At 41.4% G+C, this 26,376-nt stretch overlaps 2 protein-coding genes across 13 annotated transcripts in view; both read left to right on the top strand.

The window, feature by feature from the left end:
- Positions 1-14,159, top strand: part of mbnl2 (muscleblind-like splicing regulator 2) — a 44,095-nt gene extending 29,936 nt beyond the window's left edge. For 2 of the 12 annotated variants that reach the window (XM_028006328.1, XM_028006327.1), the window contains exons 4-9: positions 10-213; positions 1,183-1,443; positions 4,410-4,463; positions 4,805-4,955; positions 5,884-5,919; positions 10,149-14,159. In XM_028006328.1, the coding sequence (XP_027862129.1) occupies positions 10-213; positions 1,183-1,443; positions 4,410-4,463; positions 4,805-4,955; positions 5,884-5,919; positions 10,149-10,273 (831 nt within the window). In that variant the 3' untranslated portion in view covers positions 10,274-14,159. Of the gene's footprint in view, positions 1-9; positions 214-1,182; positions 1,444-4,409; positions 4,464-4,804; positions 4,956-5,883; positions 5,920-6,955; positions 7,051-10,148 lie in introns of all 12 variants that reach the window. The other 10 variants (XM_028006330.1, XM_028006335.1, XM_028006337.1 and 7 more) reach the window with 10 other exon arrangements.
- Positions 14,160-14,853: 694 nt separating this feature from the next.
- On the top strand, positions 14,854-26,035 carry LOC114137620 (ras-related protein Rap-2a-like). Its single transcript, XM_028006341.1, has 3 exons — positions 14,854-15,613; positions 16,129-16,855; positions 24,863-26,035. The coding sequence occupies exons 2-3, from the start codon at positions 16,542-16,544 to the stop codon at positions 25,098-25,100; spliced, it is 552 nt and encodes a 183-aa protein (XP_027862142.1). The 5' UTR covers positions 14,854-15,613; positions 16,129-16,541; the 3' UTR covers positions 25,101-26,035.
- The last annotated feature ends 341 nt before the right edge of the window (positions 26,036-26,376 follow it).

Below are 26,376 nucleotides of genomic sequence, written 5' to 3'. Positions count from 1 at the left end.
TGTCTTCAGCAGACGTTTCCGGTCAGCCAGGGCCTTGGATCCAGTGCGGGCTTGAGCTACACGCCTTACCTGACCCCGATGTCCCACAGCATGGGCCTGGTCCCCACAGACATCCTGCCCAGCACTCCCGTCATCGTCCCCGGCAGCCCACCCATGTCAGTGACGGCCGGTTCCTCCTCCAACCAGAAACTCCTGCGTGCCGACAAACTGGAGGTGACCTGAACAAAATGATTTTTGGTTTTTTTGTTGTTGCTAAACAAGTTGGTGCTTAAGTTAGTACGAACTCCAGCATCCTTGAGCATACGTTTCTTTGAATAATTTGACTTCTTTCAGAGCCACGATGCGAAAATGAGGAATGATAATTCACAGTGATCCAAACTGAAATTAACTCAAGTCAAAGTGGTAGTTGCTAAACAGTCGAACTGGGACGCTGAAACCAACTCCGAATGTCTCCATCTGCCCTTTTGGCAAACAACTCTGGAGAATAACTGGGATTGTGAAAGAATGCACGAGGAGGACTTTTTTTTTTTTTTTTTTTTTTTCAGCACCATATTTATCAAGATAAGCAGTAATCTACCTAAGACCTGAAGGTGACGTGTGGGCGTGTGCCTGTATGTGTTTTTCAGCAGGAGTGCCATCACTTAGCAACTGAATGGAGCTGGCTTTAATTAAGCCGTATCCCTCTGAGACACGTGTGCACTCCTACACACAAGCCGACAACGCACGTTCATGTGTGTGCAACTTTTTTGCACAAAACACGTAGGCGTACTTTATGTGTAAATACGAGTGTGTTTAAGGTAGAAGAACATTCATATATGTTATGATTGAAGCAGGTTTAGCAGCTCTGTTTGATTTAAGGAACTCTTTAAAACTTTTGATTCCGAGTTGCTTCGGTTTTAGATGCCATTTGATGCTTTTGATTGTTTCATTCTTAACTTTTTTTTAATGTATAAAAAGAAACTGTTTTGCACAAGATGTCTCTTAGCAACTGGAATCTTATTATTTAAAGCACAAAACTGATCTATTACTGGTCAGTGAACGCACCATGCTAACAAACAAACCTGAAAAAGTGGAATTGGTTACAGAAGCAGAAAAATGGTTTAAAATTCAATGCAATAAATGTTAAAAATGATAGTAATAGTGACTTTTAATCGTCTTGTTTTCATTTCTCTGTAATGCCAGGTCTGCCGCGAGTTCCAGCGGGGCAACTGCGCCCGCGGCGAGACAGACTGCCGCTTTGCCCACCCGAGCGACAGCCCCATGATCGACACCAGCGACAACACGGTCACCGTGTGCATGGACTACATCAAGAGCCGCTGCTCCCGCGAGAAGTGCAAGTACTTCCATCCCCCGGCCCACCTGCAGGCCAAGATCAAGGCGGCCCAGCACCAGGCCAACCAGACGGCCGTGGCCGCACAAGCAGCAGCCACGGCTGCAGCCATGGTGAGAGCGCCGCCCTGTTGGCCACACACTTTTATCTCAGGCAGAGCAGGAAACGCACACTTTTACATTTTTAGTGATTCTTTCAATCAATACGCTTAGGTCTCCTTTTCTAGCTTTATAACTTTTTGTGATGCACTGTAAAACTTATTTGTTTTTCTGAAAGTTTTCACCATTTGAATTGCGAATAATCTCATCATTACAAATAATCCTGACTTAGAAAGATTCCAAACACCTCTCGCTGACTATAACAGTTCCCCCTCAACATGCAATGTGGAGCCCTGCTTTATTACTATCCTCTGCTGATTGATTCTAGTGGACTCTGGAGAACAATTCACCAACAATAGTCATCCCGAAGAGGGGCAGCTGAATGCGACAAACAGGGTTTAGCGAGACCTAAACAGATCAGCGTTGACACCGCAAGAACAATCTGTTATTATTTCACTGCAGCCTCCTTTTATTTCCCAATGCCCTTGGTTCACACGGAGACAATGCGTCAGCTCAACCCCCTCCATCCCACTTTGCTGCTTTCGGTGATAAGTGCGGCTCTCTGCAGATCGGTTGCAAATTGAATCAGGGGTGGATGCAGCATGACGTGGTGGGAGTTTTACTCTCCGTTAGGTTGAGTCATCCGCCGCCGATCGGGGGAGAAGGGAGAGGAGGATGTTAAAACTCTTGAGCACGGCGTACAGTTTTGTCCGTTCCCCGCCTTCCCCAAGGCATTGAGTGGCTTCTTTCGATTGGTCCGCTGGCTGCTGCACCTGCACACCTTGCACTGCGCCAGTGTGCTGACTGACTAATTTTCTTTTCCTCCGTGGCATGGGCATGCTTTACGCCTTGCGCACACTGCAGCTCTCATTGGCTGACTCCATCTCTGCTTGCTGTCCTTTTCTTTCCTTTATGAGCTGGTAGAAGACAGAAAAACGTACTTAAACACTTTAGTGGACCCTTTTAGCTTTACATTAACTCGCTCATTATAAAGTGGAAGAAAAGTGATACATGGTGTGTACTATTAGCGTATTAGGGCCATAGTAGGTGGACAAAACGGAGTAGATTTCCGAAATTTTGAGATTAATCTCAAAAATGATGCAAAAAAAAATCCTAAAAGCTTGAACATGTTCAACTTTTGGAAGTTTTCTGAGCTTCAGAATGTAAACATTTTTGACTTTCAAATTCAGAAATTTCCCAATTGTTTTCTGGAAAAATTCTGATAATCTCAAAATTTCTGTGTTTTTTCTGGGCAAATTTTTGACTTTCGGAGCTTAGATATGGAAAATTTATGAGATTTTTTTTAGGTTTTTGGCAGAAATTTACACCTCCTTTTTTCTGCCTACAATGACCCTTGTATGGCGCCATAGTGTGGCTAAAAAAAAAACCAACAAAATATTCCATACCTTTAGTGAAACACATTAGTGGCAGCGTCATGCTGCGGTTGTCTTGTGACGAGCCTGGAGGTTCGACTTCTCAGCAGAAGAACATCAGATCTTCAGTACATTTTTTTTTTTCCACATCTCAATGCAAATTAAAATCTGGAATGATTTCAGTCTCTAGATGTGCTTGATTGATGGAAGCTCCACAAAGTATTGACTCCGGAAGGCAGAATATAATTGAAATCCTCAGTGTTTGGATTTTTTTTAATTCTAAAAAACGATGGAAATGTACGTTTTTCTTCCACTTGGTGTCGATCACATAAAGGTCCGATAAAATGCGCTGAAGTTTGCGTGTGGCTGTAGCAATAAAAGGAAAGCGTGTTTCTGTTCCCCCTGCTTCGCAATTACAGTATACAGCTCTCGCACGCTTCAGTTTATCATCTTTATGACCCAATTCCCAAACTACCTTCAGCTGTTCCGATCTGCACTAGAAGTGAGGAGGGTTAACCTCGGGACAAGTTGTCGAGTCAGCATCTTTAATCCAATTGTCTTTGAGCCCTCCTCTGCCTGAGCTGTGGCACTTTTATCGCAGCAGATCCATAAAACCTGCGCAGATGCGACGCTAAAAATAGGGAAAGATCAGTACCTCTAACTCCCAAACGTGTTCAGTAGATAATATTGCACTTTGACCGACGCAGTTGCAGTGAGTCGTGTCTTTTTTTGTTTTGTTTTGGGTCTTTTTTGTTTTTTTGCTGTGCCACGTTGTGTTGTTTGCCATGTTGTGATCTCCTTCCTCATTGCAAGTCAAGCGCAGCCATCTTTGCTTTTCATGTCACTTTTTAATTAATATACCATCTTTCATTTGAACTAACCAGTGTTTTTAAGTCTGTTAACACCGCAGCGCATCAGCAATGCATTGTTTGTTAACGACAAGAAACAGTTGCACAAGTGAGGGAAAAAAATCCACATACATCAAGCAAGAGGCTTGTGCATGGACCGTCATATTCATGTGTTTTGTTTTGTTTTTTTGGGGGGGGGAGGCATTTTGCACAGCATTCAGGTAAATTAGTCAGCATTTATTCATATTAATGTCTACATTTTTACCCCACGTAAGCATTTGGAATAAACAGAGCTCCACATTCTGTTATTAAACTCCAACTTGTGTCACTTTTTTCCAAACGTTGACCTGTTTTTTTTTTTTTGGTCAGAACTGCTACAGTTGTGCTAATCTCTGCCAAATTTGCACATGTGTCGATATCAAATAGATAAACAGCTGTGTTAGTCGTTGGAGTACATCTTAGGATCTAATATTATAGCTGCCTTTTTTTTGCTTTTTTTTGCTTTTGTACTAATTAATAATGTAGCTATGTTTCTTTACAGTTAAATGAAAGCAATTTTTTTGTTTATGTGCATGCCTATTGTTTTGTATGTGGTATACTGGCATTCAGATTATTTTTGTTTTTGTTTTTTTCCTTCTCACCTATCCACAATGCAATGCTGTCCCCCATGATGCACCTCTGCTTGCTGTTACCTGTATGTTAATACGCTTGAATCCCATTGGCCCACTGCCATCATGTGCTCGCTGCCTGCTAATTAAAGACTCAGTCGACTGCCAAAGCAATGAAGCGACCCCTCGAGGCAACTGTAGACCTGGTACTTGGACCTTTCACCTTTTGCTTTGCATGTAGCTTCTTTAATTGTACTTGTAGCCACTCACAGAATTTAATTTGGCTCTTTTGTTGTTGTGAAACCCAGTAAGACACTTTTTTAATGTGTAGACCTTACCTGTGGTATTTCTAGATTGTGTTTTTTTTAGAAATAAACGTAAAGCTAAAATAATTTCAGCTTTCTATTATGTGTTTCCATTTCTTGCCGTTCTTTTCTCTTTTTTTTGTGCCGTGCATAGAGAAAATAACACTTTGCAATAATTCTAGTGTCGATTTGAGTGAGTGTGGAGCTCAAATCTGTGCTTCTGTTTGCGTGTGTGTGTCAAGGCGTTCCCCCACGGCGTCCTCCAGCCGCTACCAAAGAGACCAGCGCTTGAGAAGAGCAACGGAGCCGGCTCTCTGTTCAACCCCAGTGTTTTGCACTACCAGCAGGCGCTGGCCAACGCACAGCTCCAGCAGCCCGCTTTCTTTCACACAGGTAAAGTCGTCCACTTCATGCACGTGGCATACAGCTGCAGACAGGTCTTAGCAATCATATTAATCCTTTGTAGCTTTACAGCTGCTTTTTAGAAAAATATGTTGATTATGAATGTGTTGGTCAATTACATTAATTCTCCAATACGACATGTTGAAGAATGGAGCTGTAACATCACAGAATGTAAAAAAATAATGTTTTTTTGCAAAGCAGTATACATAATCTTACCCCTAGGGAACTGATGTTTTTAAGATTTAATTCATTGCAACTATAAATCTTTAAGCTTTCGTATAGGTTGGGTTTGTCCAAAATCTAGAAAGAAAAAAAAACTCTCAGGAGATCTGAAAAGGTGTGAAAATTTCTGGTAAAAACTATCTCAGTTTAATCCAGAACTGGACGGAAAGCTGTGCTTTTTACTCTGCATGATGCTGCCGTTTTGCTCACCCCTTTAGTTTTACTTTTCCTTCCCCTCGTTTGACCTGAAATTTCCATCTCTGCATTCCATTGAGATAACCCGCCCCTCGGTTAAGCAAGCCGACTCGGTTGCAGTGTTCAGTTGCCACGGGGATCCTGCAAAGTTTACTATTAATTACTGCAGAAACAGAAAAGCAGAACAAGCTGAACCTAAGTGAACTTTGCACACGTTCATAGCTCCTTGCCTGATGTCAAACTCCGCGCCGCTCCTGTGTCCTCCAGCCTCGGTTTAGCTGCAGCTCCGCCCACTAATGCAAAGCTCCGAGCGAAGAATTGCCACTGCTTGCTTTTGTTGACTGCTTCCATTATTAGCTGGCATCACAGCTGTAACGGTAGCATCTGAGCTGACTGATGCTTTTTGTTTTTGTCTTGTCTAACTTTGTTGTTCTCCTCCTCCTCAATTAACCCATTTCTTCCCTTCTCTCTCTCTCTGTCGTTCTTTGCATAAACACAACAGGGTCAGTGTTGTGCATGACCCCTGCTAGCAGTCTTGGTAGGTTCTGACGCTGCTCTCTTTCTCTCTCACACACACACCCCGACACGCACACAAGCATTTAGACTGATATAGGGGGGGATGTCTGCAGCCCTTACAGGTGAGACAAAAAGTCCCTTAAGAAATTTTCTGAAACGTTTATGGATATTTATTGAAGCTAAGTTGGCATCACCTGAAGGAGCTGCAGCTCAAAGTTATTTTTTCCCCACCGACTGACTCGTTGTTTTTGACTGTTTTTGTTTACTGTTAAAGTGCTGACTCCTGAGCTCTAATATGGCTTCCGTTTGGCCGTGCCGTGTTAACCAGGAAATTTAAATCAGTTTCCCAGAGAAATTCCACAGAGCTGGAAACGCAGTCATCAAAGTGAAGTTATAGCGCCTTGCAAAAGTATTCACACCTCTAGAGCGTCGGAGTTGAGCCCTAATGTGGGTTGGTCTAGCATTAAATCCCAATTTGCTGTTGGAATGTGATGAAATGTGAAAAAGTTGAAGGGTCGTGAATGTTAAATGCAAGGTGCTGACTATAAATAAAAACTTTTACCATGTTTTGACAGAATTGCATATTCTTGGCAGTAGGCATGTGGCGTCTCCCTGCTGTTCACTTAGTCAGGCCAACTGGTTTAAATTTGCATCAAAATATACGTCTTGTTGTTAACTTATCTGGGAAAGACATAAAACTGATTTTTCCATATAAATTTCCTTACTTGTGATTGTAATCAGCTTCTCTCCTCTTGTTTTTGTTTTTGTTTTTTTTATCCTCCCATGCTGTCATTTTCTTCCTCTCTTTCTTTCTGTCCTCCTGGCTTTGCATTGTGAATGGTTGCATGCCATCTGCTGGTGTAACCCTAACGATGGCTCGCTGGCTCTTTCTCTTTCTCTCTCTCACCACATCCGCCACCGCCATTGACAAAACGTTGCCGTCGATACGCGCCACGACTGTTGCCATGGTTGCCATAATGCTCCACCTACCTGTTCATTGCTATCCCTTCCTTCCACATCCTCCCCTCCTTCCTCCCCCTTCCTCCTCAAAAACAAAGTCCCAATGATGTACAGTGCTACGCCTGCTACTGTCTCTGCAGCAACAACTCCTGCCACAAGTGTCCCCTACGCAGCAACAGCACCAGCCAATCAGGTTTGCTCCTTTTAAAGCTTTCTTTCATCAGTCCCCGGAGCTCTGAATAAGTACTGCCTCCTTATAGTGAGCTGCAACAAAACCTGCAGCTTTAGCCACATTCCAGTCATCCATGTGGCTGCACAGGGTGAAAGCCGGTGAGTGGGTGTTTTCCACACGGTTTAAAGCAGAGGGACGCTACCTCTTTTTTCCGGTAAAGTCCACAGCACGATCCTAATAAAAAGCACTTCTTCAGAGCTCCCACATTTGCAAGTAGTACTTGTGTTATGTTGCACCACTTCCTGGTTTTGTTTTGCATGTTTTATTTTCTACTTTTCTTGTTGTCTGAAACGATAAGGCCTCTCCATCCGCAGCTGGGACGTCATGTGTACCGCTTGTGTGCGACACAGACATTCAAGCGAACGCGCACAAAAACATTCCTGCGGTTCGCTTTTAGTAGTAGCCACAGTTGAAATAAGATATTTCTATAAATTGTATCTAAATGTCTGGTTCCACTTTTGATTAAATAGAATTATTAGATTAAAATTAGTTCCAATCGATTGACTAATAATGTCCGCTTAGACCTTCTTCCGCTGGTCATCTTTAAGCAGAGGCAGCTGATACAGAAACAAAGATGGCGGGGACACCGAGAATTGGAATGAGAAATGGTACAAACAGAGTTCGTTGTGGGTTGCAAATTTCACATTATGCGGTTATGTTCTGAAATATAAACACTTGACACACTCCTTCACCTTAATAGCACTTACTTATGTGCTACAAATGAGGATGAACTGATATAAAAGCGACGGACAAAACAGAAAAATTGTAACATGGTGGGGAAAAAAATGACACTAATAAATAATGTTAATTTTGAGGGTTATTGTCAGTGTAATAACTCACAATAGTTATTACTCAATATTGTGTCACAATAGTGACAAGTGGAACGTTTTAACATTCCATCAAGAGCAAGTACAGACGGTACTTCTGTATGTATACGTCTCTGTTTAAGGGAAATTAAGTGTTTCACGTATTCTTTTCATCTTTTATTTTAATATTCAACAACTTAAGAGGTTCCTGTTTCTCTTTTTAAATGGGAGCGTCTCAATTAATTGTCAGTCGATAGATAAGATCAATCAATTTTAGATGAACTCATTACACTTCTTCTTTGTTTTTCCTGAATGTAAGGTTCAGGAGAAACCTGAACCTTACAGGTTTTTCCTGAACCTTACAAAAAAACTTAAATCTCATGATTTATGTTTTCTCATAAATCATGAAAAAACAGTTTCACGGAAAATATAACCAGAGAAGCCTTCTGAACAATGGCCTCTGATCAAACGTCGGCTCTCCTGAAAGACGAACAGCTCCGACCGCCGGGGTGAAGCACGTGCAGCCCCATTTTTAAACCTGGAAATTTCAGGAACGGTGGCAGCGCCCCAGCCTCGCTCACACAGCTGGCAGTCATTTACTGCTGGATCCGAGCAGAGGTGCTTTGAGGACACGCAGCAACGTGCTCCACATGTTAAACAGCAGCAGCCAGGTGCTTTTTATTTTAAGGGTCCGCCCCCGCGCTGTCCCTTCCCCCGATTTTCAGAAAACCATCTTTGACAATCAAATAATTAACAGCAGTGCCTTTATCCCATCTGATGAGAGCGGACCAACATTTTGCTTTCAAAAACACAAACAGAAATGTGTTGTCCGTTTCTCCATCATCATTAATCACAGACCCATTACCCAGCGTCGTATTGCTCCTCATAGGCCGGCCGCGCGCACTTCCTGTGAGTCACCGTCTCTTCCTGTAATTGGCATGCAGCAGCAGTAGCAGCAGGAAGCAGAGCCACTCTTTAAAGATGCATGTGGGACAAGGAGCTGGAAAAAAGGGTGACGTCAGCCCTTTGCTGTCTGCCTCCGTTTGCCTCCAACCCAGCAGTTAGGGCGCACATCATCATCCTCCTCATCATCAGCTGCGCTGCATACAGTCCTCACCTTCTTTACTCCGCTTTCAGTCATGTGGTTTTATCAAATCCAGAACCGGACTGGTTTTTATTCGTTTTCACTCCCTGACAGCCCTAACGCAGCTGGATTGAATCTCCTTTTAATATCTGGGTAGTTTCTTCCTCTTCTCATTCAGGCCAGTAAAAAAAAAACATTTAAATGCTGTAAAAAATGAACATTTGAGGCTGAATATAACTATTGCAAACACGTCAGATAGTTGCAGACAGCGCGGCAGGTTCAGAGTCTGGTCAACTCAGGACCGGCGAACCGTTAATGTGACACGACATTAAGGAGCCAATCACGTCCCTCCATGTCTGAGCATAATATTAACCATGTGCTACCACTGCTGTGTCCCTGGTAACATCACTGCTGCTGCAGGAGCTTTCTGGAGGTGCAGCACCTTCTAGTGGCGGACTATTTATACTACATAGAGAGATTGTTTAACGATTAACTAAACCACCAACTGTCTTGAACCACTTTGATGCTGCTTCTACTTTATTTTTTTATTTTTTTTACGGCTTCCTTCTGCGCTGTGGAGTGTTCACGTCACACACTGTGCCGTCCGTATGTTGTGTGTGATGGGATCATTGGCTTCCATCTTGCTGGCTGAATGCTGTCTACTAACAGGAACCATGCAGGGCTTTGTTCTGCACTGGCTTTCTGCCTGGGACACCAACATGACTGCAGCCTGCAGCTCCTCTACCTTTACCCCCTTCAAAGATTCTTTCATCTTTGTCTGTCTTCCCTTGTTTTGTTCCCCCCCAAGTGTTGCAGGTCGGTTATTTTAGCCTTTCAAAATCTATTCACACCCCATTTTGCACTAACTTCAATATATTTTATTAGACTTTTATTTAAATGTATAGTTTGCTTCATCTAATGAATGAAGTTGTAATTGACGATACCTCAGCTACTCTTATGTTGAGGCATAAGAGTAGGACAGCCTGCTGTCTGTCAAAACTTACTACATCTACAATAGGAGCTGTGATATGGAAGCAGTTAAAACAAAAGAGCTTCAGGTAGCTTAAGATGACATGATATTTGTCCAGGTATGACAAATACCTCGTGAACTTTTCGATGTAAACTAAAGCAGTCTTTTCCTTTGTTGTTTCTGTGCCTCTGACTTGCAGATCATCCTGAAGTGAGCGTCACCAGGGAAACGGAGTGTCACGAAGCTGCACTAGGAAGCCCAAAACAGCCCCTCTGTAAATACTACCTTGCCTCTCCCATAGAGGTCCAGCAACCTGCATGCTAAGAGTGTAACACTTCAATTTAACCACCAGAACTGCAGAGCCGCTGTAACACACACACATGCACATAGAAAACAAAAGATATACACACATATATGTTATATATATATATATATCTACACATATATATAAAATACTGTATGTATTGCTAGAAAACAGAATATGAACATGAAAAAGTCAAATATTCTTATGTATAGTACAGACACACTATAGATACAGTGGAATATCAACTCTTGGATATTTATTTTAGAACTTCAGAGCAGCGTTCACCCCGACAGCCACACCTTCACGTCCCTTCGCTGTTTCAAACGATAGCCTGCCCCAGACGCCAACATTTTCTGCCCGGAAACATCTCGCCACGAGAGCGTTACGCGCTCTTTCCACTTTTATTTTCGCCATCGCCCCGTCGCTGCAGAGTCGACCCGCTCGCCCTTTATTTGCCGTGAGTTCAGCTTGTTCGCATGCAGTCCAGACTGGAGAAGCTTGACAAGGCTCGGGCCTGCGCCAAGGGCTCGACAGAAGCTGGAGGGGTTAGCTTCAGTCATACCAAGCCTTTTGTGTGTGTACGTGCGACTGTGTGCGTTGTGTGTGTCGTTGTCAGGAAACTGATGGTCTGCCGGCAGACTGCGACTTTAAGCGAGGACTTGCAACTCCAGGTCTGGTAAATGAGGTTTTTCTTTTTTCTTTTTCTTTTTGTTTATTTTTTTTAGAACCGGGGGACATGTGAGGGACTTAAGTGCTAAATCTAAATATAAAAACAACAACAAAAAAAAGTTTGAAAAAAAAAAAACAAAAACAAAGAAAATGGTGCATTTGACGACACTCGTCAAGCAAAAAGATGACTTGAACTTTGAACTGGAGGGCTATCTGTGACCGTCGGTTGTCCTGTCCAACCCTACTATCACCGATAATCCTGTTTCCATTTTAGAAAACTGTAGAAGTGCCTCAAAAAAAAAAGTTTTAAAAGAAGCTCATCGACGACACATAAAGCATCCAGGGTGTGGATCACTAAGAGTCACAAAAAAAAACACCGGCTGTTAAATCCAAGTGGACTCTTTTCGGGGAAAGACATTACACTTCGCGTTGCCGGGAAGAGGGGGGTGGGGGGTTCAACTTCCATGGCAACGGCTCATCATACATCACAAGTGACTTTACTGCAAGGAGAGAATTTAAAGGATCGACAAATCAAAACTAGCTTTGTAGAATGTTTGGTGACGTTTCACAGTGTATCCGTCGTTTCTTACATCGGTTTCAGTAGTTTACACGAGGAAAGTGAGTGAGAAAACAACGTATTGTAAACTGTGTAATGTATGTAAAGTGTCTGTTATTTTGACAGTTTCTATTCACAGTTCTAGAAAATGTATTCAGACTTATTTAAAGAAGTTGTGTTGTATCTACTATCAAGGTGTGTTTGACCCTCCGCCTCCTATAACAAGTGTTCGTTTTTCAAGGCCAAGACAAGAAAAATCTCATTTGGGTTTGCTTTTTTTTTTTTTTTTTTTTCCTTGAAGTTTTTCTCCATTTGATCAAAAATTCTGATGTAATCTCATGGTGCTTGATCAACACTTGACAATCCACAATCGAAACGGTTTGTTTTCATGCACATTGGGACCTGTATGTTCACCGTAGCAACAATGATGTAATAATGGCTAATAACCGGATTTAGGTCATTTTAAATAGAATATTGTTGTGAAGCTTTTGAGCCAATAACCTAACATGACACCTTATGTCATCCAGCATAAATCTTTATAAGCAGCTTTTAAAGCAACTGGGAAATATTGGCTATATTTGCGATAATTGCAGTCCTGTTTATGCAGGTATTGACGCCCCAAAAAACTCCCAATGTAGGATTCTTGACACCTAAAAGGTTCCCTACAGAAAAAAATAAATAAAACGCTATAAAAATCAAATAAGTGCTAAGTTTGACTCCAATCAGACCTTCAGTGTTCAACGATTATTTTTACATTTTTCTCATTAAATTAAAAAAATTCAAATTATATTAATATAAATTGTGCAGTGCAGAGTGGAATGATTTGGGCAATGTGAAGGTTTTAACTAGACTATTTTGTGTTGCAATAATTTATTTCTATGCAATAGCACAACAAAGTATAATAAAGGGGTTCCATTTAGACCCCTCTATCTGTTGTGCTGCCAACTAGTGGTTGAATATGTAATTCCATTTTTAAATAACCCCTTAAATTTTTAAAATGTGTATAAGGAATTAGTTTTTTGTGTCAGAAATGTTTAAATAAAGTAGACTGTTATTTAATGATACAGTTTACATAAGATGAAATAAGGTGTTTTTATGTGATGGCCAACAATCTGAACCAATTTGGGTGGAGGATTCTAAGAATGTCACTTTTAACTTTTTGAGGTTTAAGGGGAAGTGAGGTGGAGGTTTTTAAACATTCATTCAAACTGTTTATGTTTGGAAAATCCCACGTCACACTGACAAAAATATCAGGAATTAAAAAATGAAAAGTGGCTAAGAGGGAACAATTGTGTCTACAGAAATTAATGCTCTGCTAATAGCGTGAGAACTAATTATGCTATTAGCAAAATGTCATATTAATGGTCCACAAACTTAATATTATTGGTTCCATTCCTCTTTCATAACATTTAAAATGGCCGTTATTGGTATTTGTTGCGCTGCTGGTCATTATCACCTCATCGGTTGCTACACACCCTTTTGTGAAAGGCGGTAAATTGTCCTGTTTTGTTGTAATTTATCTTGCGTCACTCTAGGTGAGATTTTACTCAAAAATGATGTTGTAAACTATCCTGTTTTGAGATGAATGTAATTTATTGAGCTGTGCAGCGTTTCTGCACGGGTCAGTTGTCTTTTTTTTTTTTTTTTTTTTTTTTTTTTTAAGGCCAACCCCTCCGTTGAGCCGGCAGATGAGGAGTCACACTGCGGCGGGGGAGACTTGAAAAGCTCTCCCCCCTGCGATGGAACTGGAAACATTTCTGGATCTTTCTCGCCCTCTCGTCGAGGTTAAAAAGAAAAGAAAAGAAAAAAGATTTTGGAAAACGATCACAGCGTAGTACTAGAGTTGCTTGTGTTACTGAGGGGGGGGAAGGAAAAAGTTTATTGTATAGATGACGTTTTACCAACGAAAAAAGTGGAAAAAAAAATGCAGAGAAAATTTTGAAAAAGATGTACTTTTCACTCTAGTATGATAGTATTTCATAACAATATTAAGTTGTTGCGGTGGCAACCAAATGTTGCAGTTACTAAAGTTTGGTATTTTTGTAAATGACATTGTTAAGTTGATTTTTGTTTTGTTTTTTTGTTATTTTTTGGGGTTTTTTTTGCTAGAACACTGTACACAAGGTAGATTGTAAAGAAGATATGAACATTTCTTATTCAACGAGAATATGACAGTGACCTGATATTTTCACTAGCAAATAACAGCCTCTATACTGACTGTAACACTTCTAGATTTAAAATCATCAATGTTATATAGATTACATATAAATATGAATATATATATATATGTAAGAACTAAATATTCTATAAATTAAGTTCAGATGTAAAACTCCTCCCCTGACAAAGGACCTTTAAGTTCCACACTGACGTTTTATTTGAAGCGTATTTATCCGTAGATTTTAGGATTGCACTTTTTTTGTTTGTTTTTCACTTCCTTTAGACTTCAAAGGCATCAGTAATTAATTCAACATATTGTTGCATGGGAAGATATTTTTCTTTTACTTGCTAAACGATAACATACTGAATGTTTTTAAAAAGAAACAAAAAAAACCCATATATGTCTGTACGGCCTGCAGCAGCAACCTTGTGTATGGGATCCCTTTGAGGCGAAAGGTTTCTCGACGTGCGTTTGCTGTCGTTGATGAGATGGTTTTAAAAAAAAAAGAGAGAATGGGGAAGAAAAAAAAAAGGAGAAATGTAAGCACTTTCTGAGCAGTTGGTCAACTGAGCAGACTCAGCTTATCCAAACACTTTGCCTTATCTTGAGTCCATCGTGCTTGAAGTTTTATGTTTTTAAGAGCTCTTCTGAAATTTATTAAAGACGACTTGAACGGTCTCACTTCTCAAATCCCTTCGGAGTTTCCTTTCAATTGTGATTCTTTATATCCGAGGTCGTTTAATTTTCCTTAAAGGTTTTAATGTGTGCGCCATGAAGCCAACTGGGAGCACTGCAACCGAACTGGTCTCCCGGAGTACGTAGTAGCCATGTTGGGTCCCATTGTCTTACAATGGAACAGCTTGAGCATGTAATTCACAGCTTATGACAGCAGAGGGCACTACAGTAGAGACCGCAGGGTTGCAGTCTCCTTTACAAAGTTAAACTGACAATAAGACCCTCATTGGATTCATAGTTTTAATGTAATCATTTTAAATGTATTCTTTTGCATATATTTTGTGCTATTTTATGTTTATATAGTCAGTTGTTTCTTTGGTTCCAGCGAGATAGTGTAAAATTTATTGAGAGAAAGAAATAAAGAAAATGAAATTATCTTTGTTTTGGCCTGTGTGTGTTAAATTTCTACATTTAATAAAAATATGTTTTTAAAGAAAACTAGAAACATATGAAACCAGCAGGGTTCAGACGTCTTTTCTCTGGAATCTGTTTGTTCTGCCATTTTCCCTGAAGCGCCACAGTTGGACTCAAACTCCCACTGCCATAAAAAAAAATAAATAAACGTCGGGCATTGAGTGGATTCAGAACTGCATGGATTTGGGAATGTCTGAGAGTTAATCAGTTACGTTTTTATGACATATTTTAAAACACGAAGAAGCCAAAGACTGGTACAAGTAAGATTTTTGCCTTTTTTTATTTTGGGGTCATTTCCTGCTACTTTAGTAGAGCAAAATTAAAACAAAAAGAGATTTTCTATGAGGGTTTACTAATGAACTTAATTTGTGTTATGATAAATAGTGTTTTATACATTTGCAGAACTTTTTGTTTACCTTAACAGTAACCACAAAAATTCTGAACTACCTTCAAATTATTCTCCTTAAATAAACTCCAATATTAAAAAAAAAAAAATTCAAGTTGCAACTAAAATAAAGGAGCGTAATAATAAGACTAATTGTCACTTTCACTCTGTCGTTAAAGGCATCGAAATTTGCTGAGATTTTACAGAAGTTTCCCTTGAGCTACTATTTCTAGATATTTCTTGACCCAGTCAGACAATTTCCACTAATGTGCTCTGTATCTAATGTTCTGTCGCAAAGAGTCAACAGGGTTCCAAGAAATGTGTTGAGGACTCGAGAGAAATCAAATGAGAAGACACCAGGAACTTGTTCTCCTCTAACACTCCAACCCGTCTGTGGAGCACCAAGAAGTACAAGGCGTTCGGCGCTCAGAGACAAGGTTAAGGTAAGGAAGACCGAAATCATCTACTGCCTGAGCTACTATTGCCATCTGATAAAATCTGACCAAAAACGATCAATCAGAGCCAGGAGGCGGGTCTTAGCGCTGTCAATAAACCTCATGTAGCTGCTAAATGTACTAATGGTGGAGAAACGACTTACCATTACCGGGAAACCGTTCATCGATGGGTATGCTAACTAGACTGAGCATTCACAACAGAATCTGGAGGGGGGTGAGCAGCGCCACAAGAGATTGTGACTGACAGCACTAAGTCCTGCCTCCTGGCTCTGACTGGTTGCTTCTAGTTAGCACTGGGAGAAGATTATCTGTCTCATACCATACCGTCACCACATAGCAACAGCTTCAAAAACAATAATAAAACAAATATGCTCAGTAATTAAATTAAAAAGATTGTTAATGTATATTTTTATGGTATAAATCAAAAATGTGGCGTTATTTCAGAAATGCCCCTCCTCCCTCCCTGCTAAACAGTGGCACTAATCGCCCTCCATATCTTCCAGGAAATGGTCGCATCCAGAGGATGCGCCGACTCCAGAGGCGTGGATTCCCAGCTCCAGTGTCTCCTTAAGGCTACATCTGCTCGTTGCCTTTAACTCCGCGGTGCAGGGAAATGTAGCACTGGCTCTCTGTTTTGTCGGCGCATTAAAAAAAATGAGCTGTCTAGATGTTTCTAATAATAGCCGCTCTTATTTTTACCCCGCCGCCGCCTTATTGCATTATGGATGCCTCTGGAACGGTGTCCCTTCGAGGTAGCGTGGGAATATCTCAGTAGAGAGGCTGCTCCAGCATCCATTCCTGTGTAGCTGTGGGAGCATCTCGTCTTCCGGAGGCTGGCTGCAGGCTCCTGTGCGAGGGGATGCGTTTCTTCTTTCTCCTCTGCACGCCGGGTTTGACTCCAGAGGAGCGGTAGGCGATGCGGGAGTACAAGGTGGTGGTGCTGGGCAGCGGCGGGGTGGGCAAGTCCGCGCTGACGGTCCAGTTCGTCACCGGGACGTTCATAGAGAAGTACGACCCGACCATTGAAGATTTCTACAGGAAGGAGATCGAGGTGGACTGTTCTCCGTCGGTGCTGGAGATCCTGGACACGGCGGGGACCGAGCAGTTCGCCTCCATGAGGGACCTTTACATCAGAAACGGCCAGGGCTTCATCCTGGTCTACAGTCTGGTGAACCAGCAAAGTTTTCAGGACATCAAGCCCATGAGGGACCAGATCATCAGGGTCAAGAGGTGAGACCCTGTCCAGCTTCATGCATTCCGTAAAGTTGGTATAAAATATGTACTTGATGATGGATGAAGGCGAAATGGCTGACTGCCCAGGGCGGCACGGCCTAGGGGGACGCCACAAGGAGCTTGGGGTAAAAATTCAATTCATTTATTTACATATTTTATTAAATACCTTTAACGACATATGATATAATTTGTATCTCGCTGAATGGATGGTTTTGTTTTGAACTGTTTAAAATTGTAGATACTTATGACCAGTCAGATGTCAACTGGATTGTTCATAAATGAAATAATTATTTACGAATTATTTCATTTACAAACAATGAAATATCCAGTGATGGATTTATAAAGTGTGTATTCTGGAAGACAAAAAGATAGCGTCTTTCTCGGCGCCCTTTTAAAGTGAGACGTGTGAAAATGTTCTGTTTAAGTCAATCAATGTGAGGTCAGTGCTGTTTTAAGTAAGTTGAGTTGTGAAAAGTGGCTGTGTTTTTGGTTGAGTGTGAGGCAGCACAAGCAATTTATACAAAAACACTACAACTGATGTGTGTACTAGAATTAATACAATTAGTTTTATGTGCTTTAAATGCACCAGCAAAGAAAAATCACAACATCAGAAAAATACTTAGAACCCTTTAGTTCCCGGATAAAACCAAGACCCATTCTTTCATCTTCCCTCTCTTCTTGTTCCATGGGAAAACTTCAACTGGTTTCCCCAAAAGAGCCCAGCTGCAGCTCACCTGTCTCACAACAACCATCCGAAGTGTCCCAGCTTCTTCTCCTGCGTCTTGCACACTTGATTTAACTCTGAACAGCTTTGATCAGCTCGGACAATGACTCAGTCTGTCCACTGAGGTCATCTCCGAGAAAAATGTTTTTAAAAATCCACAATCCATTCCCTTTTTTTCAGCAGTGATCTAGTTGTAAATTCTTGGCGCTGAGCCTTTTTTAATTTATGGCTCCTCTCTCGAAATGTGTTGAACAGATGATTTGGTTTGTACGGCGTTTGGTTTGACGTCAAGACGCAACGCCGCTGGAATTTGACTAAAAATGTGGCGCAACGTTCCCGTTTCCAGAGGTTCAGCTCGGCTCCTGGAGCGAACCGGATGAACCTGAGTGGAAGCAGGATGACGACGCACAGCAGAGGCGAGTGCATGAGGGAACTCCATGGACATGAATAATATAACGATGGAGCACAGCAGCCTCCAGTCAGCTGCCACCCTAAACAGAGCCACCAGGTTTCTACCTGTGTTTCACTCTGTGCTGCAGAATCTGGGATGAGGAAAAGGTGCAATTAGACTCAGAAAACTACTAATGTCCCAAACGCTTTCACATCTAAACACAGCTAAAACAATTAATCATGATTAATCGAGTAATTGAAATGATTGTCAACTAATTTAGTAATTGATTAATCGTTAACTAGAGGGTATAGACTCAAAAAAGGCCACTTGATAATAGAACAATATATTCAGAGCAGTAATTTAACTGTACAATATTGCAATTAAATTTTAAAAGAAGTCTTTGTAATTATATTCTCCAGAACTCCTCAAGTGGAGGTTTTAGCTTCATCTGGTTCAAATTTTGTAAAATAAAAAGCTACTAAGCACCTTTTGCAATCCAATTATTAATCTGTTTGTCCAAATAGATTGTCAACAGATTAATTCTACGCTGACGTTGATGTTAGATGAAGCAGAAATGCCTGAGTTTTTCACATGTTGATGTTGGAAACTTTTTTTTTTTAGCTGCAGATGCATCCTTTGCTACAAATGATCAAGCTTTCACTAAAAGAACGCTAAGTTATCTGAACGTTTACGTTCTTGTTTAGAAAAGGTGCGGAAATATTTGTGCATTTGCATACTTTAGTGTATTTCTAATATTGTATAAAATAAGCTTAAGTGGTTAAATGAAAAATCAGCAGAAATGACTTCTTTTTTTATCCAATTAATCCGATAAATCTTGATAGAATAGTCGATTACAAAAATTTTAGCTACAGCCCTAATATATATATATATATATATATATATATATATATATTTTTTTTTTATTATTATATATATATATATATATATATATATATATATGTATTTCAATCCAGCTCTGACTTTTGGGATTTTATTGGTAAAAACTTCACAATTATTCACAGTAAAGACAGTTATTTTTGAGTCTATAGCAATTTGAGGCACATGAATCGTTCCACCGTCTCATCTGTGTTTTATGATCGCCACATGCACGACTATGTTCACACAACAATGTTAGCTCCTGGTCTCCATTAGCCATCTCCCCTCCCTCCAAACTTGTTGCTGAGCCAGCAGCAGTAACAACAAACACCACACAGAGATGCGTGCCCACTCACTAGAACTTAATGGGATTGTGTTGTGTGAAAGCCAAGAAGACATCAGGCCTCCATTAGGGAGCCACATGAACGAGAAAGCTTATGCAGAGGCAAACATGGGCAGGAAAAGGTAGGATCCTGCAGACTCCTGCGGTGCACAAGCACAGCATCTGATCTAAAGACTTTATGGAGGACGTTTTGTGTGAAAACAACAACCGGGTGTGGCCTTCCCAGCAAGCCAATCGCCTCCTTGGCATGTTGAGGTTTTACTGTCCCTCGCCCCACCAGGAGAGAGCATGTTCAAAGCACTAGAGCCGCGTTTTCACGCTGCACTGATGCTGTGTCTAATAGCAGGAGGTGAGCGTCACGCTACGCTGAGTGGGAATAGGGTGGAGAGGCTAAAACTGTGGTCCCGGAGGGCACTTTGGTGTAGGTACGAAGCAATTTTCTTGACCAGAGGCTTTTAGTGTTTGCAATCAGGGCAGAGAGAGTTGTTTAAGCAGCCACCTCTTAGCACTCATTGGATTTAATGTATTTACTGCAGCATGTTTGCTGTAGTCTTTTAACCCAGCTCGTCATTTCACACGTCTTTGGAAGCTGAAGGTAGTTTTTGTGTTGTTCTAATTCAGGATAGGAAAAACAAGGACCCAAAATGCCTGTGGTGGTCTAGCGCTCATGACTAAATAACCAAAACAAAGCCCCCTCCTTGTTAATTATATTACAACCTCTTCAACTTATCTTGTAACCCCTCAGGGCTACAAACATGCTTTGATGTCTATCTCCGATTTCCTACATTTAGATGACTATCACCACTAGTCGCCACTAGGGAGCTGGAAAACAGAGACTGTACTCCCAGATGCCAAATGAGTGGAAACAGTGAACATCCATAGCGCCTGGGACCCATTCAAGTTGTAGTTTCATTCTCGCAATATTATAAAGGTCAGTTCAAAGAAAATCATTTGACATTGGTTAGGGTGAGAGAAAGGAGATGTTCAGGGGTCTGTGGGTGATTACAGAGTTACATTTTAAAGAAATGTTTTGGTTTTATCTGGATTCAGAGGATGAAAATAACATTTTGTAGGTTTTTTTTCAGTCAGCATGATGAATTTGAAAACCATATTGTGCCTAAGAGTATTCTGAGTGACTCAAGCAGTTGGGGAGTTGGTAATGCTCCCCAATTACCAACAGATGTACAGATGACCTGAATGAGTCGAAATGCTTCAAAGTGAGTTTTCTTGGTTTATTGCAGGAATATTCACAGTCTGTTATTTATTCTCCCTGATTTCTCCTTCATGCCTCTCGCGCGCTGCAGGATGGGTGCCACAGAAGCTTTGTTCTCCGGCAGTAACACCCTTTGGGAGTTGACGCCGAGTTGGTGCTACAGAGGCTGCCATTGTTCAGATACAAGGCGGCGTTGTTGCACACCATAACTCCGCCGACAATGAATTAAGAACAGATGCGGAGAGAGCGGAGATGGCTGCGGGGCCTCGCGTCGAAGATGTCTGACTGTTTATTTGCTGTTTGCGTGTGTTTTTGCCCCCCTTCTGTGGGGGCTTGTGAAAATGAGTTAGTGAAGTCACTGCAGATATTTAGCACAGCAGGTAGCCCAATAAACGTGATGCAGCCAGGGGGGGATAAATGGAAAAACTAGAGCCAACGGTTTTTTTTTTTATTAGTTGTAAAGATGCATTTGGTGTGTGTTGGAGCGTTGCATGTTTGTATTTTTCCATCTAGCAGCTGAAATAACACCCTGCAGAGTACATGGCAGTAAGCCGTTTTCGTGTAGCTTGTTAAAGTTTCACATTCCTCGCGGATGGTGAGGATGCAGCTTCTTAAACCAGAGACGGTTCTGAATCTGCGCTACAGAGGATGAGAGCTGCAGGAAACTAAGCTGAAAACATTTAGTATTGTTCTGAAAATGATTTATCGCGACATGTTATTCTGTAGCTCACCTCCTGCTGTCGGTTTTTCTTTTATTCTATTTAGCTTCTCTCCCTCCCATATTCATACCTCCAGGGGTTTCAGCCAAGCATATTCTAATTGAGCTGCATCGCTCCCCGACATTTAAATGCCTCTTTTTGGCCACTCGAGGGCAGCAAAAAAACTGGACTCTGTCGATTTCAGTTTTGTTTGCAAGCAATTTTAAATAAAGCTTCACGTGGTGGCATTTTTACTTCTTTTTTTTATATATATTATTTGACTTAATTTGTTTAGTAGGAAAATGTTAAGAAAAATAGATTCACACTGGTAGCGAAATCTTTTCTGTCCTACCATTACAAACATAAACATGGATTTTATCAAATGGTAAAGAGACTTCAGCTGGAATTGTGCATTAATTATTTGAATGGTTATAATTCCTTTTGTGTTTACTTCTTGGTTTATTGTTGTGTTTTGTCCTTTGCGCACATGGACTTTGTTTTCTTAGATCGGCGTTGCTCTTTTCTCCCAGGTTTGTAGTTTCTTTGACTTTGAGTCCAGCTCGCTTGTGTTGATTAGTCTTTGTGAAGAGTTCATCTGGTTCCTTTTGTCATTTTCTCTAAACTCAAGGGATCGTATTCCAAATAAGCATTTGCTCTTCAAATCTCCTCTTCCGTTTTCGTTTCAGATATTCACATCTTGGCGCTGAGCAGTGCTCTGGATCGACATATTGGCCAGTGTAATTTTGGAAACCGTGATGGACTCCGGTGCTTAATCCCGAGAACCGAATGATGTATAATTCAATAATACATGATGCGGAGCAGTAGAGCGCCGATCCCTGCTGTACGGGGCTTCTTCATGCTGCGTTAGGCAGCTTCGCATCATCTGGTGAGGAAGAAGCAGGAGCTAGGGTACTACAACAAACAATCCCAATACAACCCCCTCCTACTTTGCCCCCCCGCCCCGCCCGGGCCAGGAGAAACCGGCTCTCCCTGTGTCTTTGTAGTTATATATAGAGTTTCTCCTGCAAGCTTGTCAGTTCGCATTTGTCTGAATGTTGCTCTCTATGTTCACACCTCACGCCCTCTAGACTTGGGCTTTCCAAGCAAACAGGCCGACGCGAGATGCTTGCCCTGCTGAGGTCAGCTGCTGCCTGTGTGTGTGTGGGTGTGTGTGTGTGTGTGCGCTCGCCGGACAGCAGGGGTAAATGTCAAGCTCCAGGGAAGTCTTTGGCGTTCAAGCCTCGACTGATGCACTTTTTCCAGCCGGTTGCTGTTTTTCCGCGTAGAATCCTTGTGGAAAGCGCTCGGCGTCGCCTGCAGCTTTAACATTTGCGGGGCGCCGCCGCCGCCGCCTTGTGTGTCCTACAAACTCATTTCCTCCGGCTCGCCGCCCCTGTTTGGGCCAGTGAGATGTTTGCCAGCTCTTTTCCACACCTCAGCTCTTTTCCCAGCAGAGCGCCGTGGCAACAGGCCACCAATTTGTAGATAAGAGCCGAATTTCTCAATAGCGCCAGCGGATCAATAAGCCAGGCTTGAAAGCACTTAGAAGTGATTGATGGTGGAAGCTATTAGCTGGTGTGTGCCATTACCTGTTGTGAGAAAATATAGCTACTGTAATTGACATTCTGCTGTTATTTGAGAAGAGAAACATGCAGGGTGTGGGCTTGAAATTAAATTTCATGAATAGAGTTTCTTGTAGTGTATTAAACAAGTATATTAGTATAAAGGCTCTGAGACCCTCTGGAGAGGTAAAACTCTCCAGAATTTATTCAAATCATAATTCAAACATAATTTATGAGCCGTTTTGAAACACATTAGTTGAATTTGTTGAAGAAATGAAACTGAATTTCTGAGCCTGATAAAGATGGATAATGATCTAGAAGATCCAACTTTAGGATTGAGCTTGAAGTTCTTTCTTTCCATCCTTATTTTCTTCCTTCCTTCCTGCTACACTTTTTCTTTTGTTTCCTCCTTTTCTTCCTTCCTTGCCTGTGTCCGTCTTTTCTTTCTTGCATCCTTACATCCTTAGATAATTTTCTTCCTTCCTTCCTGCTACACTTTTTCTTTTGTTTCCTCCTTTTCTTCCTTCCTTGCCTGTGTCCGTCTTTTCTTTCTTGCATCCTTACATCCTTAGATAATTTTCTTCCTTCCTTCTCTCCTTTCTTCCTTCCCACTGTTTATCCTACCTCTCTTCTGACCTTGTGTCCTTCTCTCCTTCATTCCTTCTTTTCTTGTCTTTATTTCTTTTCTTCCTTGTTTCCTTGTTTCCTCCCTTCCTGTTTCAGTTTTGTGCTGATTCTGAATCAAACCCTCAAGTCAAATTCTTAAGGTTCCTTACAGGATTTAAAGATGCTGCTTACATCATAACATCGACATAACAACGTCATAAAATTGGGATGACGGCGATACCTTCAGCTGGATGATTTTATGCTAAAGCACAGAGTCGGGGGTGTGATGATGTGGGACAGTTAAACCCAAGTTGATTGGATAACTTCCAAACATTATATTAAAAAAAAAGACAAAAACCGATTTGATTTTAAACTTTTTTTTTACCAGACTTCAATCCCTGTCCAACGACTTTAGGAGACAAACAAAACCACAGAACTAGATCTTCATATTCTGTTCCGTCTCCTCCTTCCTCTTGTAAAACAAACTGTTAATGTATATCATATGCGCACGGACGGAAAATGGTTTCTTCGAAAGCTAATGTTCATGTCACCCCATTTTAGAGCAGCACATTAGCTTTATTCAATTATTCAGCAACTTATTCCATTACTCTGTTCAGCTTGTATTGATATCTGAGAGAGATCGTCAGCCACTGAAGCTTTTTGATCCTCTGAAACTTTCCCGGCGCTGTTTGGAGAGGTTTATTTTTTTTATTTTAAACAGGAAGTGGACGAACGTTATGTAATACACGCAGAAATAAATAAAGCAGCAGTGTTCTCCACCCGAAACAGCTGTTATTTATCCTGACAGATATTCATTTGCAGCCTCCCACTGTTATTAGACGGCAGGGGAGCCGACTGGGGCACTGAAGCTGCATGGAGCTCTGGTGTTCATTATTCAACAGGCTTGTTGTTTCAACGTTGTGCAGAAGCAGCATGTAGGCCAGCAAAGCTGCTGATATGTTAAACTATATTGATATATGTAGATTATCCATCTCACTCAGTCTAATAATTTATGAAAATTAAGACTGGAGGATGAATCGATTCCAATTATCTGCTCTAGGAAAGATTTAATCGCACATTTAGCTAATTAAAGAGATTGAAGGTATTACTTATTTAAAGTATTTAATCATAATCAAAGCTTTTTGATGAAAACAATTTTAAAAAGTTACAAATTCACCTCTGTATGTTGCAAAAAAGGAAGGTTTTGGAATGGCCTAGTCAAAGTCTAGACTTAAATCTTGCTGTGATGCTGTGACATGCTCTTAAATAAACTACTCAGGCTTGAAGACCCTCCAACGAGGCTGAATTAAAACAATTCTGCAAAGAAGAGTGGGTCAGAAATTCCGTCAGAATGCTGTTAAAAACTCTTTTGTTGTATTCAAATTTCTTTACACGACTTAAACATGTAAGTTTGATAAGAAGCATTCTGTAACGAATTCTATAATTCGTCAGCCAAAAACAGAAGAAGTCTGTAATTACACTGCCAATTTTACAACATTCCCCTACAGCTTTGTAAAGCCACTTCTTCCCAGCTTTTTCTCCATAAAGTGTCACAAAGTAAAATGAGTCGCCACCTTTGTCTCCTCTGCAGGTACCAGCAGGTGCCGGTGGTGCTGGTGGGTAACAAGGTGGACCTGGAGGACGAGAGGGAAGTGTCCCCCAGCGAGGGCCAGGCGCTGGCCGAGGACTGGGGCTGCCCCTTCATGGAGACGTCGGCCAAAAGCAAGACGATGGTGGACGAGCTGTTCGCCGAGATCGTCAGGCAGATGGACTTCTGCCCTCTGCCCGACCGGAGGGAGACCTGCTGCCCTGCCTGTAGCATTCAGTAGCAGCCTGAAGGAGGGGCGGTGGATGGGGAGGGCAAGAGTAGTCATTAGCGTGCAAATGTATTCATGTTAGATGGTTTAAATTGAGAGCTGGAGGAAATATCCGATATTTCTATGAGTGTTAGCCTTTGCTCTTGAAAGGCATTGTGGGACAATGTTGGAAAATGCTCTCTGAAGCAGTTTGGGGTGAGTTCGATTCAAGCATTCATTGCCTCTCAGACGAAAACTGGATTTTCACTTGAACAACAAAGCAACACTCAACCTCCAGCATCTCCATCAGCGTCTGGTTGATTCATTTGGAGTGAAATTCTGGGGTTTCCCTAAAGCACCGCGGTGCCAAAGCCATCAACAAAGAGGATTGTAGTGCTAAATGCTATTTGGGAAAGCAGCCATAGGTTAAAGCAGTTATGGCAGTGTGCTCAGTAGTTTCTACTGACCTCTCTTCCTCCTTTTGCGTTAGTCTTTTTTGCACTTTCAGGACATATCAGGCAGTGCAAGACCTTTCACCAATTTAAAAGATAAGTAACACCACTGTGACGAGTTCATTTCACAGCAGGACCCGCCTAACCTAACCAAGAATGAATGAAAAGATGCAAGAATGTCTTTAAAAAGAGAACCGCACATTTGGGGGAAGCTCCTGCAGAAGATCCTAAATGCTGACCTACTGTGGATGACGTGTGCATGAAGCTGTGCTGTCACACTGACACTGAGTACAATCAGTCTCGTCCAAAGAGGCAGTATCAGTCAGTCAAACGTGTAGTTGAAACGTTCGGGTACTTGTCTTTTCACACTATGGATGATGCAGATGTTATGATACGTATATAAGGGAAGCAGAAGTGTCAGTGTGTAGCTTGTCTGTCTAGGTCACATCAGATATGTTAGTGGTTTGATGTCAGAAACACTTATTTTCAACAAAAATAAAACTTTATGCACAAGTGTCTCATGTGTATTCATTGCTGTAGGATTGTTTTATGCAAGTAAAACAACCCTCCGTCACTAGGGAGGTAAGAAGGTTTGTAGTTTTCTGTTGCCCTTTTGGTCTGAAACAAGATATTTTTTTTTATGCTTTGGGGTTGCTTTATTTCGCCTCTCTTACCCTAACACCCACTGCTGATTCTGGCTGTAAAACCAGCAATGAAACTTTATGGAATGCATCTGAATCCCTTTAAAGACTATTACAGGGTTCCAGATCAAAACTGGGCAGCATCCAATCAGATGAGAGTGCATTATAAATCAAACTGAGACTCAACAGAAATAATGATCGCGATCAATAAAAGCA

The sequence above is a fragment of the Xiphophorus couchianus genome, chromosome 22 (assembly GCF_001444195.1).
Source record: "Xiphophorus couchianus chromosome 22, X_couchianus-1.0, whole genome shotgun sequence".
In the NCBI taxonomy this organism is placed as follows: domain Eukaryota; kingdom Metazoa; phylum Chordata; class Actinopteri; order Cyprinodontiformes; family Poeciliidae; genus Xiphophorus; species Xiphophorus couchianus.
The sequence above is the reverse complement of the archived record's forward strand: the minus strand, read 5'-3'. Positions and strand labels throughout refer to the sequence as shown.

Bases quoted from the DNA above. Each gene is read 5' to 3' on its own strand.
- LOC114137620 (XM_028006341.1), top strand. From the start codon at position 16,542: ATGCGGGAGTACAAGGTGGTGGTGCTGGGCAGCGGCGGGGTGGGCAAG. The intron at 16,856-24,862 runs GTGAGACCCTGT...TCTCCTCTGCAG, and splicing joins CAGATCATCAGGGTCAAGAG to GTACCAGCAGGTGCCGGTGG.